The 13,540-nt window shown below is 38.3% G+C and overlaps 1 protein-coding gene across 1 annotated transcript; it reads right to left on the bottom strand.

Annotated features, from left to right (window-relative positions):
• Positions 1 to 1,899: 1,899 nt before the first annotated feature.
• On the bottom strand, positions 1,900 to 8,628 carry LOC120425216 (odorant receptor 85c-like). Its single transcript, XM_052709699.1, has 4 exons — positions 8,563 to 8,628; positions 7,521 to 8,488; positions 7,312 to 7,467; positions 1,900 to 2,334 (listed from the first exon to the last, which is right to left on the bottom strand). The coding sequence occupies exons 1-4, from the start codon at positions 8,603 to 8,605 to the stop codon at positions 2,269 to 2,271; spliced, it is 1,233 nt and encodes a 410-aa protein (XP_052565659.1). The 5' UTR covers positions 8,606 to 8,628; the 3' UTR covers positions 1,900 to 2,268.
• Between the last annotated feature and the right edge of the window lie 4,912 nt (positions 8,629 to 13,540).

Raw genomic sequence — 13,540 nt, 5'->3', positions numbered from 1 at the left:
TAAAACATAAAACATAAAACATAAAACATAAAACATAAAACATAAAACATAAAACATAAAACATAAAACATAAAACATAAAACATAAAACATAAAACATAAAACATAAAACATAAAACATAACAATAAAAAAAAACACGAAACGAGCGAGCGTTTTAGATTACGTGACATAGAAATTACGGCTTTTATAGATTAGGATGTAACAAAAATGACTTTTTGGCGGGAATTCATGGGTTTGTTCCGGTGGGCGCATTGAGCCTAAATCCAAAATATGAGCTTGATTGGACGTAACAGGAGCTGGCGCTCCGCCCTTCAATTTTAAATGGGATTTAAGCCGTAAAAAAAGATTTTTTCAAAAATGTCACTTTTTGAGGCATTTTGGCCACTAAAGTGTTTTCTAAAAATTGACCACAGCAAAATCAAATGGCGTCTAGGGCGTCGCGAGGCGCGACGCATATCTTTTTGGATGGGGCCGATTTTTTTAAAAAAAATGCCAAACTTTGAAGGCCTGTACCGAGTTCCAGGGTGTTCCAATGTTATATATATATATAGTTATATTGGCAAAATTCCACTTCGGATAAGGCCGATGCAAATATTTAAAAACGTGACAAAAACGTTTATCCAAAGTCTCAAACAAACCTTCGGATAATCGAACTTCGGATAATCGAGTCTGCACGGTATATGACTTTACATCTTTACAATAATCGTTAAAAAATATATCTAATGGCCCTTTATGTTTTGGAAAAAAATTTAAGTAGAAATTTGCATTGGCCTAAAAGGATTTTAAATAATGATAAAATCTTGAAATTTTAACGCGAAAATAAAATAGCACACCTTTTTCTATTAAATGACGATACTTTAAAATGATGTGTTATATTTTAAGTATTTTTTAATTCTTCAATTTTTTCCATCTGACCCACTGAGATATTTAAAATAAAAGTTTGTCCGTTTAATAAATTTATGTTTAGGCATTTCCTATAACTTTTGTTCGATCCAAAAATAAAAACACCTTCCCTGGTATGCACGCTGTGTCCATGTCCGACAAGTACAATGTATTATAATTCAAGCACACAAAACGAGCAAACCCGTGACCACTTATCACGAAACGTCGAACTCTAACCAACGATGCAAGGGATGCTCGCTAACAAGCAAAACCAAAATTCGCCGTAATATGATTTACATAAAGCGTTGAGCTGGTTTGTGTGCATTTTCTTTTGTTGAAAAGGGGTGAAAATTTTTGGTGTGCAAACACTATTAATTATGGATACTACTGCAACAATGTTGTTTGGAGATTTTTCACAACCTCCACCAATACCAGCTAACAGTCGATAATTATATATGCTTCCATGTAGGAATATGAAAAATTTACATAAAAAGAAAACCTGCTCAAGTGGTCAAGTGGGGGGAAATAGGGAGAAATGTGTGCTTTTTATATACTTTCTCGTACGCTCCATATTAGGAACAAATTTGCAAGTGGTTTAAAAATAAAGCCTCATTCCAAACGGTTTTTTCATTCTTTTTTTTTCTTCAGCTGCGTACTTGAGATTGAGACGACGCGACGTGAGGTTTCGCTTGATTTGCGCTATTGATATCCTGCCTATACTAGCTACTTCAAGAAAATGTCATCGGTTGTTTGTTGTGTTGGCTATGTGTGTGTTTTTTGTAGAACAGTTCTAGATTAAAGGATATTTTTACAATTCTTTATTCTCCAATTATATTTTTGAAATGTTTTTATTTACTTTACAAAAACTGTTATTAACAATAACAAAAACTGTTAAAATAACTAAAAATGTTATGGAATCTTCTTGAATTATTTTTTTTTGCATGAGAGTTTAATAACATTTTATGTTATCATAACAAAATTTGTTATTGGTCTGATATTGGTTGAAAGCCAAAACAACGTTGGAATAACATTTTTTGTTATGGAAGAATACCTCCAACTGTCATTGAGATGATCGGATTAGTTGTTAAAATAACAAAAAAGAAAAACAAAGATTTGTTCGAAGAATAACTGAAAATGTTATTTGTCTGTTATTACAATAACAATCCAATAACAAAAAAAAAAACATAACGGCGAATAACAAATCTTGTTATAAATAACATAAAATGTTATTGGCCTAGTATTTTCAAATATCAAAAAATGTTATTCCCACGTTATTTCCGTCTGCTCGGGATTGTAGAATTCTTATCAATTATTTATTTTCGTGCTTTACATGTGGTTTAATTTGCTACATGTTTTCGGATTATTACGTTTTAAATCTTGTTGATTTTATTTCTCGCTTGGATCATAAATAGTTTTCAATAGTGTAAAATATGAGAATGCCGTGCTCAAAATCTGCAAGAAAATAGGAACATTTAGAAAAAATATAAATGCTTGCTGCCTGAAACTTTTTTGAAAAAGGAAATGTTGCTTATTTTTAAGATTTTAGTGCACATTGTGTAGGTCCTATTTTTAATGTTATGAGGATTCGGAACAAAGATGATGATCAACAGAAAAGAAATGGGTATCCTTTTTCGTCGTGCTATTACAACATTGCGTTAGTGTATGTTTTTTTAAATCAATTTTTAATTTATGATACTCACTTAGGACGTTGCAAATATTTTTTGAAGTTTGTGTCCCTCGGCTCTTACCAAAGTCGAGGGGGGCAAAAAAATAAAAAAAATATAAAAATTTAAATTACAAGCCTAGGTTTCAACATTTGGATGAAAAAACTGTTTTTTCCGTGGGACTTTACATTGGTATTTCATGAAAATTTTAAATGTTTTCAAAGGAGTCCATACATGCTAAATATGATTATAAATGCAGACAAATGCATTTTAATCTAATCTAATCGATTAGATTAGATTATAAATGCAGACAAATGCATTTTAACTGGTTTTCGGTTGATTAAACTTTAATTTTCATTAAAATTTGGAAATTTTCGAAAAAATATTTTTTATTTTTCAAAGTTTATGTCGCCCCCCCCCCCCTTGCAAACAAAATATTTTTTCGAAAAACTTCAAAATTTTAATGAAATTAAAGTTTTATCAACTGAAAACCAGTTAAAATGCATTTTACCGCGTTTATAATCATATTCAGCATGTTTGAACTCCTTTGAAAACATTTAAAATTTTCATGAAATACCAATGTACATTTTTCAATTTCAATTCAATTCGGTTTTATTGGTGAATTATCAATATACAATAAGTTCTTTTGGAATACATAACAGAGTTTTGGAGTTCCTTTCAGCTGTGTGTTACATCATAATCCATTTTGGAACAATTGTTGCTTGTAGTTAAGGGGTTACCGAAAGTAAGAAAAAGATAAGAAAAAAAAACTTACTAAAATTGCAAGGGAAAGGGGATAGAAATAGAGAAAGCTTAAAACTAGATCACAATTTTTTATCCTTTATAGATGTGCTTGATCATCAGCTCCCCGAGAGCCAGAAATTGCTCCGCCTTGTTACGGCAGGTCCGAAACCGCGTCATCATCTCCCCCGCGAGAGCAAAGAACTCCGGCAGGGTGAAGAGATCTTCCGCGGTGACTCCTTGCTGGGTCGCATCGCCGCTACCGGCAGCGACCACGCTCGCAAACGACCGCCCCCATCCAGGAGGGAACGCTGGGTTGTCCGCTGGAACCGTACGCTGGCCAGCTGCAGGAACGGCTGCGCTCGTACTTCGCTGAGGAGGATGGGACGCTGCTGCTTTCTTCTTCCTCTTTTCCTGCTCCTCGAGGTAGGACTTGCGCGCGACGCATCCGCGGTAATTACCGGTATGGTTACCGCCGCAGTTCGCGCACTTTATGCGCGCCTTGGTTTGCTCTGCCTTGTCCCCCAGGTCCGCCTTGCACGGCAGTGCACACGCCTCAGAGAGGTGTGTTTCACCGCACTTCACACAGCGGGGCGGGAGGTTGCAGTTCCGCGAGCCGTGGCCGAATTTCTGGCAACGGTGGCATTGTGCTGCGTCCGACGGGTTCTTTGAGTAGAACCGCCAGTTTACCCAAAACCCGTCCAACGCCTTAGTCCGCCGCAGGTCTTGAAGTTTGACGGTGCCGCGATCGAAGTACAACAGGTACAGTGTGTGTGTACCTGTGACTGTTGTCTTCCGCGAGAGGACTTTTATGTCTCGCGGCGTTATTCCGACACCCGAGAGGTGCTCCTTGAGGACGGAGGTCGGGCGGTCTTGGTACCCCTGCAAGACGATCTTAACAGCGGTCTTCTGCACGGGGTCGAATGTGTAGAATTTGAAGTTTTTACGCTTCAATTTCTCCACAACCAGGTCGAAGTTCTTTTAGTCGAATGTGAACACTTGCACTGACGATTTACCTATTTTGAGGCAGTACACGAGGCCTTCCAGCTGCTCGTCAACATCGTCCGCCAACGTGTCCAAAACGAAAATTGGTGGTGGTCGTCGTTCCTTTGGAGTAATTACTTTTTTTGGCGAAATCACTTTCTTCCGTGTACGACCGTCGTCGTCGTCGTCGTCGGTAGTGCTACCGTCGGTGTTGTTGTTGTTGCTTTCCTCGTCACTCAGTCTCGCGAACTTGTTACTGGTGGGAATGTTGGCGGATGTTGAAGCGCCATCGGTCGACGGATTGCCGGAAGTAGCTGAACGGAGCCTAATAGGGCTGCGATCCTGGACGCGGTAATTAGCGTGTAATAACTTGGGGTCGAATCCTTTGGCGCACACACTCCCCGGCGCGATGGCGGACGACGCGGCGTTGGTTTGTTTACCTTTTTGCACACGGCCGGTAGACGAACTTCGCGGGTTTTTCGAGGCCGCACTCGAACTGCCACGGCCACGGCCGGCCCTTGGCATGCTGCAGGAGCAAACTCGCGGCTAATCCCGGTAAATTACGGCGAAAAATTTCGAAAAAACGATGGAGCACTGAGCACTTGACTGCTGCTTGCACTCGTGCGTACACGGAGGTGGAATGTACATTTTAAAACACTTTTTTCATCCAAATGATAAAACCTAGGCTTGTAATTTCAATTTTTTTATTTTTTTTTATTTTTTTACCCCCCCCCCCCTCGACTTTGGCCAGAGCCGAGGGACATAAACTTCAAAAAAATATTTGCAACGGCCTACATATTTTCCATCAAATTTAGTATAATTATAATGTTTCCAATTATTAAACAAATCGATAAACTGAAAATTACTGAATTCGGTATTTAGCAACTCTCCACCAAATCCGGAAATGGATTTTACTCTGATATATTTTGATTTGGCTCGAACTTTGTGGAGGCCTTCTTTATATGACCAAAGAAGCCATTTTGTGTCATTGGTTCCCCCATAAAAGTCTCCATGCAATTTTATCAGCTGTTCATAAATACGTAAATGTTCGAAAATCTGTAACTTTTCAAGGATTTATTTGATTGATTTGGTGTTTGCGGCAAAGTTCTAGGTACTGATGAGGACCATTCAGAAAAACATAGGTACACGTAAAAAAATGATTTTGAAATAATTTCATTTTTCACAAAAATTCAATTTCCCAAAATCCATATTTTTTAATTATTTTTTATTTGTTGGGGAGAGTTCAGAAGTATGGACCAAAATTTTGCCGACGAGTTATGATTTTTTAAATTAGTAATTTTTGTAAAATAAATAAAGCTTGTACTTAAAATATTGTGGACCCAATGGTCCCGATGGTCCGGTTTTCAATGTTAAAATATAAAACATTCGCGAAATTTTCCGAACTCTTCGAAAACAATATTTTGAAATTGTTAAATCAAGACTAACATTTCAAAAGTGCGTATTATTAAATGTTTGGCCCTTTTGAAATGTTACTTTTGATTAAAAAATCAAAATATTGTTTTCGAAAAGATCGAAAAATTTCAGAATGTTTGATATTTTCACATTGAAAATCGGACCATTAGTTGCTGAGATATCGACTTTTATTACGTAACGCAAAAACCCCTACTACGTTACGTAATAAAAGAACGCTCCCTTAGAAAATGGAGGGTTGTTTGGGTGATACTTAAAAAAAAAAATTCCTGTTTCTTTTTCTTTTATCCGCTGTAACCAATCTTCAAAGTTTCTTAGACGAAATTGTAGGAAATTTGCCAAACTATTCGAAAAAAATATTTTTAGAGATGAACAATCATGGACACTTTAAAAAAAAAATCAAAAAACCGGAATTTTTTGGAAAAAAAATTATCAATGGTTATATTTTGAAAACGGTGCACCTGTTTTTTTCTGAATAGTCCACATCAATACCTACAAATTTGCTGAAGACACCAAATCAATCAAAAAGTTCCTTGAAAAGTTACAGAATTTCGAATATTTACGTACCATAATATAATACTATACTATAATACTGCTCTAAAAATGAACTTTGTATTAAAAGCTCGAAGACCCACCTTCATGTATACATATCGACTCAGAATCGAAAACTGAACAAATGTCTGTGTGTATGTATGTATGTTTCAAAATTCTTGCCAAGTTTTCTCAGCACTGGATGAACCGATTTTGATCAAACCAGTTGCATTCGACTTGGTTTAGGGTCCCATACATCGCTATTGAATTGTTTGAAGTTTCGATAAATAGTTCAAAAGTTATGTATAAAAATGTATTTTCACATATATCCGGATCTCAATCCTATGCATGTAAACGATGTCCAGATCTATCATCCAACCCATCGTGAGGTAATTAAAAGACCTTGCCAACGAGTTCAAAACATTGAAAATCTGGCAACCCTGTCTCGAGTTATGACCATTTAAGTTATATATGCACTTTTTTTCTGGATCTAAAAAATAGCTGAAATTTGTGTCCAAACCACTCATTACCCATTTTTGTTAAAAAGTGAGGAAGGCATCAACCACATGAAGGATTAAGTTAATTTTTTTTATGAACGGCTGTCAAAATTGTATGGTAATTGTATTCTTTGGTGATAGGGAAGGGCCCCACAAAGTTTGCTCCAAATAAAAAAATACAAAAAATAAAAATGGTCAAAATCGATCGATTTCGTAGAGAATTGCTCTATTATTTCTCAGATTCCGATTGTGGTGACAACAAATCTTTGTGCTACTTTATTTACCGATTTTTCAGGAGGTGAATAATTCAGTATACTGAAAAAATAGAATTTAGAAAAAAAATCGGTAGTGCAGCTCATTGTTGTTACATCTTTTTCAGATTTTCGGTAAAATTTTGTTAATTTAGACAGATGGTTCCAAGTTCGGGAAAGCAATCTGAGTGCATCAGCCATTTTGTTATGACACAAATGTAGCCTATGAAAACTTTTTTAGAAAATGTAATATTCATCTGTATAACTGTAGTTTACAAATCAGAAATCACAGAAACGTATCTTATACAGATCGAGAATTAAATGACTTACCCCCGTGAAGCTCGCCAACGAGACCACGGAAAATTTCATGGCGGTAAGTTTCTGCCACTTTCCTGCCCGGGCCATCAGGAAAAGCAACGACTTTTTATAACGCACATCCGCCAGGTACCATTCCCCTTGGAATGCCGCGTACGGTATTTGGGAGCTCTGAAATAAATTATCAGATTTTGGGAAAGTTACACAATTCGATGAATACTCACAGCTTCAATCAGCTTATTTCCGTAGTAGCAGAGGAGAAAAACTTGCACCAGCGACGAAATTAAAAACAACACAAATTTGAACAGATCGAACGCGCTGATCTGAGACGTGGCTTGAAATCCCACCAGGCAGATGATCACGGAACTGCCGAGGAAATTCACCAAGATCGACGGCGAGAAGATGCTCTCCAGCTGATCACCCAGTTCAAGTACGGTCTGGTGAAGCTGAACGCAGCTGATCAGTTCTTGCGGGTCGTCCTTGGCAGCTCGCAGTCGGACCGCTATTATATCAAATTGCAAGCACATCAGCAAGATCACCGCGCAGAACATCAGATCCGTACAGAGGTTGAACACGGCCGAATCGAACGCGCCCCAGTTTTGATGGAAGAAGGTGATCTCGTAGAGTCCTTCCCGGTGCCAGTCGTACCAGTACCACATAAAGTAGGGCAGCTCTCGAACCAGAACTCCACTCATCAGGTAATTCACCAACATCGATACCAGTGGCAGCAGGTTGAAGATCCAGATCAGAATCATGTACAAAATCGAGAACGATTTCATGACCATTTGGGACTCGAGGTTGTACTGATGCGTCCGGTATCGTGTCTGCTCCAGGTGGGTCACCGGGAAAAGCTCCTTCAACCGGTCCAGGATTCCGTTCAGTTTAGCTTCGTTCATCTTGATGGTCATGATCTTGACGATGGACAGCGCGGTGAACCCGATGCACGGTGCCAACGCAGTTAACTCCAGAAAGTTGGTGAAATTCCCGGCCGCTCGAAAGAAGTAAATGTGCTCGATGATCAGACAGAAAATGGTATTCGCGTACGAACTCCAAAAGAACAGCTGCTTCAGCCGGGCTTTGGTCGTGTTGCGGGGTTCACCGTACCGCGCAATCCCAATCATGCCGTAGAAGATCTCCGGCACTCGGATGAACGACTCGAACCGCACCAGGTCGTTCATGTTGGTATCGAATGCTGCCAGTTAAAAAGCGGGGGAAACAGTTGAACTTTTGAACGGTTGTGCGCGACTTTTATAACGGACTAATTACCTCGACTAATTGCCTGCGAAATCTTGGAGTTGCCCACATGCATTGCTGCTTTAATTTATTTAAAAACTAACTTAATCCACCTATGTGGTTGATGCCTTCCTCACTTTTTACCAACAATGGGTAATATGAGTGGTTTGGACACATATTTCAGCTATTTTTTAGATCCGGAATAAAAAATACATAAATATCACTTAAGTGCCAATATCTCAAGACAGGGTTGCCAGATCTTCAATGTTTTGGACTCGTTGGAAAGGTCTTTTGATAACCTAACAAACGTTGGGTCGGATGATGGACCCGGACATACTTTACATACATTTAAGTGAGATCCGGCTTCCAAAAAGTACATAAATATTACTTAAGTGGCCATAACTCGAGACAAGGTTGCCAGATCTTCAATGTTTTGGACTCGTTGGAAAGGTTTTTCGATTACCTAACCAACGATGGGTCGGATGGTGGATCCGGACATAGTTTACATACATTTAAGTGAGATCCGGCTTTCAAAACGTACATAAATATTACTTAAGTGGACATATCTCGAGACAGGGTTGCCAGATCTTCAGTGTTTTGGATTCGTTGGAAAGGTTTTTCGATTACCTAACCAACGATGGGTCGGATGGTGGATCCGGACATAGTTTACATACATTTAAGTGAGATCCGGCTTCCAAAAAGTACATAAATATTACTTAAGTGGACATATCTCGAGACAGGGTTGCCAGATCTTCAATGTTTTGGACTCGTTGGAAAGGTTTTTCGATTACCTAACCAACGATGGGTCGGATGGTGGATCCGGACATAGTTTACATACATTTAAGTGAGATCCGGCTTCCAAAAAGTACATAAATATTACTTAAGTGGCCATATCTCGAGACAGGGTTGCCAGATCTTCAATGTTTTGGATTCGTTGGAAAGGTTTTTCGATTACCTAACCAACGATGGGTCGGATGGTGGATCCGGACATAGTTTACATACATTTAAGTGAGATCCGGCTTCCAAAAAGTACATAAATATTACTTAAGTGGACATATCTCGAGACAGGGTTGCCAGATCTTCAATGTTTTGGACTCGTTGGAAAGGTTTTTCGATTACTTAACCAACGATGGGTCGGATGGTGGATCCGGACATAGTTTACATACATTTAAGTGAGATCCGGCTTCCAAAAAGTACATAAATATTACTTAAGTGGCCATATCTCGAGACAGGGTTGCCAGATCTTCAATGTTTTGGACTCGTTGGAAAGGTTTTTCGATTACCTAACCAACGATGGGTTGGATGGTGGATCCGGACATAATTTACATACATTTAAGTGAGATCCGGCTTCCAAAAAGTGCATCAATATCACTTAAGTGGACATATCTCGAGACAGGGTTGCCAGATCTTCAATGTTTTGGACTCGTTGGAAAGGTTTTTTGATAACCTAACCAACGATGGGTCGGATGGTGGATCCGGACATAGTTTACATACATTTAAGTGAGATCCGGCTTTCAAAACGTACATAAATATTACTTAAGTGGCCATATCTCGAGACAGGGTTGCCAGATCTTCAGTGTTTTGGATTCGTTGGAAAGGTTTTTCGATTACCTAACCAACGATGGGTCGGATGGTGGATCCGGACATAGTTTACATACATTTAAGTGAGATCCGGCTTCCAAAAAGTACATAAATATTACTTAAGTGGACATATCTCGAGACAGGGTTGCCAGATCTTCAATGTTTTGGACTCGTTGGAAAGGTTTTTCGATTACCTAACCAACGATGGGTCGGATGGTGGATCCGGACATAGTTTACATACATTTAAGTGAGATCCGGCTTCCAAAAAGTACATAAATATTACTTAAGTGGCCATATCTCGAGACAGGGTTGCCAGATCTTCAGTGTTTTGGATTCGTTGGAAAGGTTTTTCGATTACCTAACCAACGATGGGTCGGATGGTGGATCCGGACATAGTTTACATACATTTAAGTGAGATCCGGCTTCCAAAAAGTACATAAATATTACTTAAGTGGACATATCTCGAGACAGGGTTGCCAGATCTTCAATGTTTTGGACTCGTTGGAAAGGTTTTTCGATTACCTAACCAACGATGGGTCGGATGGTGGATCCGGACATAGTTTACATACATTTAAGTGAGATCCGGCTTCCAAAAAGTACATAAATATTACTTAAGTGGCCATATCTCGAGACAGGGTTGCCAGATCTTCAGTGTTTTGGATTCGTTGGAAAGGTTTTTCGATTACCTAACCAACGATGGGTTGGATGGTGGATCCGGACATAGTTTACATACATTTAAGTGAGATCCGGCTTCCAAAAAGTGCATCAATATCACTTAAGTGGACATATCTCGAGACAGGGTTGCCAGATCTTCAATGTTTTGGACTCGTTGGAAAGGTTTTTCGATTACCTAACCAACGATGGGTCGGATGGTGGATCCGGACATAGTTTTCATGCATATAAGTGAGATCCGGATAAATGTGAAAACACATTTTTATATATAACTTTTGAACTACTTATCGAAACTTCAAACAATTCAATAGCGATGTATGGGACCCTAAACCAAGTCGAATGCAACCGGTTTGATCAAAATCGGTCCAGCCAGTGCTGAGAAAACTTGGCAAGAATTTTGAACACATACATACATACACACACACACACATACACACACACACACAGACATTTGTTCAGTTTTCGATTCTGAGTCGATAGGTATACATGAATATAGGTCTACGAGCTGTATTTCAAAAGTTCATTTTTAGAGCAGGATTATAGCCTTACCTCAGTGAGGAAGGCAAAATGACTTTCTTTCTGACAAAGGAGTGGTGTGTTGCTTGCAAGATATTCTACGCTAATGACAAAAAGGATTGAAACGTACTTTCTGTGCGCTGACCTATTGATTTTGTGAACCTGGTAATTAACAAAACTAAGGCAGTTATTACCAAAGACTTCATTGCCGGCTCAAATGCGTGTGCACTAGGGTGCGGAGATTTTTTAAACCTTATCAAAGTTGGAAATCCATTTTTAACCCCCTTCCCATTTTGAGCAAAATCGAGATATTTTACGATTTTCCTCATCACTGAAAGCATAATTAACCAAAGTTTATGAAATTTGAAGGGCTGCGGAGTAGGGTAGCCTTTGAAGCGACTCAAACTAGGACTCCAGCTAGTGATTCAGCGACTCCGCCTCCGACTACAGCTTCTCAAAAAGACTGACTCTGACTAAAATAATAACTCCCATAAAAATTTGTTGAAAATTATCCGAAACCCTTTTTACGAATAATATCGTTCTTAGTGTTTTCACGAACTCTTTTCCAGAGTTTTTTTTTATTGGAAAGGTCCTATAGCATGTGAAACACAACAGTTTATAGGACCTTTAAAAAAACTCTTGATTTGTTAAATGCTCAAATGTTTTCACAAGTTTTAGAAAGCTTTTAGAAATGAATATAATTAGTAAGGAATTTCTAAAAGAACAATTCTAGAGTTTTTTTTTAAAAAAAGGTCCTATCAACATATGAAAGACAATAGTTCAAAAACTCTAGAATTATTGATAATCAAGTTTGAATTGAGGAAACTCCGGAAAACTCTCCCTTTTTAAATCAAACTCCCAGAAAAATAAAAATTTCTAGTTAACAAAAGCTTCGACCAAATCAAAAGTTGTTGAAATTCCGTACAAATCCGTATTATGCGTAAAATTCCCTAGAAAAATTCCGGCCTGTTGAAAATCCACGAAGAGGTTCGAAAATCCGTATATGGTAAGGAAAAAATCCGTACAGTTGGTAGCCTTAAGTATGCCTCACATTGGGGTAATTCTCTACCACTCACACGAAATCGGGAAAAGTTGCACCGACCCCTCTTCGATTTGCGTGAAATTTTGGTCTGTGGGGTAACTTTTGTCCCTGATCACGAATCCGAGGTCCGTTTCTTGATATCTTGTGACGGAGGGGCGGTACGACCCCTTCCATTTTTGAACATGCGAAAAAATAGTTATTTTTCAATAATTTGCAGTCTGAAATGGTGATGAGATGGAAATTAGGTGTCAAAGGGACCTTTATTTAAAATTAGACGCCCAATTTCGACGTCGTCGTGCTATCATGTCGCACCCGCCATTTTGACGTTCCGAGAAAAACGCGTTTTAATGTTTGACCTTGAATAAACAAAAACGAGAGCACGCAATGTAAACAATGAAAAACACGTTTTGTTTGGTTGACCATTCTGTGCATTGTCCCGAAGTTTGGTTGTATTTGGTTGCTGGAGTCCCGAGTTATAATTACAAATGTTTACGGTAGTCTAGCTTGTACGTGCGTCAAACGCATCCTGACCTGAAATTCCTTTGCCCTTTGTCGCACTTACATCAATTTTCAGAGAGTGACAAGATAGCACGACAGGATTGAAACTTCTTTTATATGTAAAGTGTCAAAAATTTTCGGAGCTTTTTTGGTTTTCATTGAATATCTCAGGATTGAAATCGAATTTTGGGGATCTGTGAAGGTCAAAAGATGAGGCATTGTGAGCTGCACAAAATGGCGTTCTTAACTCAATTTGGCCCAAAATGCACGTACGACAAGTTAGCACGATGGCGACGATTTGATGGCGTACTCAGAATTCCGAAAAAACGTATTTTTCATCGAAAAAAACACTAAAAAAGTTTTCAAAATTCTCCCATTTTCCGTTATTTGACTGTAAACATTTTTGGAACATGTCATTTTATGGGAAATTTAATGTACTTTTCGAATCTACATTGACCCAGAAGGGTCATTTTTTCATTTAGAACAAAATTTTTCATTTTAAAATTTCGTGTTTTTTCTAACTTTGCCGGGTTATTTTTTAGAGTGTAACAATGTTCTACAAAGTTGTAGAGCAGACAATTACAAAAATTGTGATATATAGACATAAGGGGTTTGCTTATAAACATCACGAGTTATCGCGATTTTACGAAAAAAAGTTTTGAAAAAGTTACTTTTTGCGTTTCTCTTTGTTTCGTCGTCCGT

The sequence above is a fragment of the Culex pipiens genome, chromosome 3 (assembly GCF_016801865.2).
Source record: "Culex pipiens pallens isolate TS chromosome 3, TS_CPP_V2, whole genome shotgun sequence".
Classification (NCBI taxonomy): domain Eukaryota; kingdom Metazoa; phylum Arthropoda; class Insecta; order Diptera; family Culicidae; genus Culex; species Culex pipiens.
This window is presented reverse-complemented; position numbering and strand designations above follow the sequence as displayed.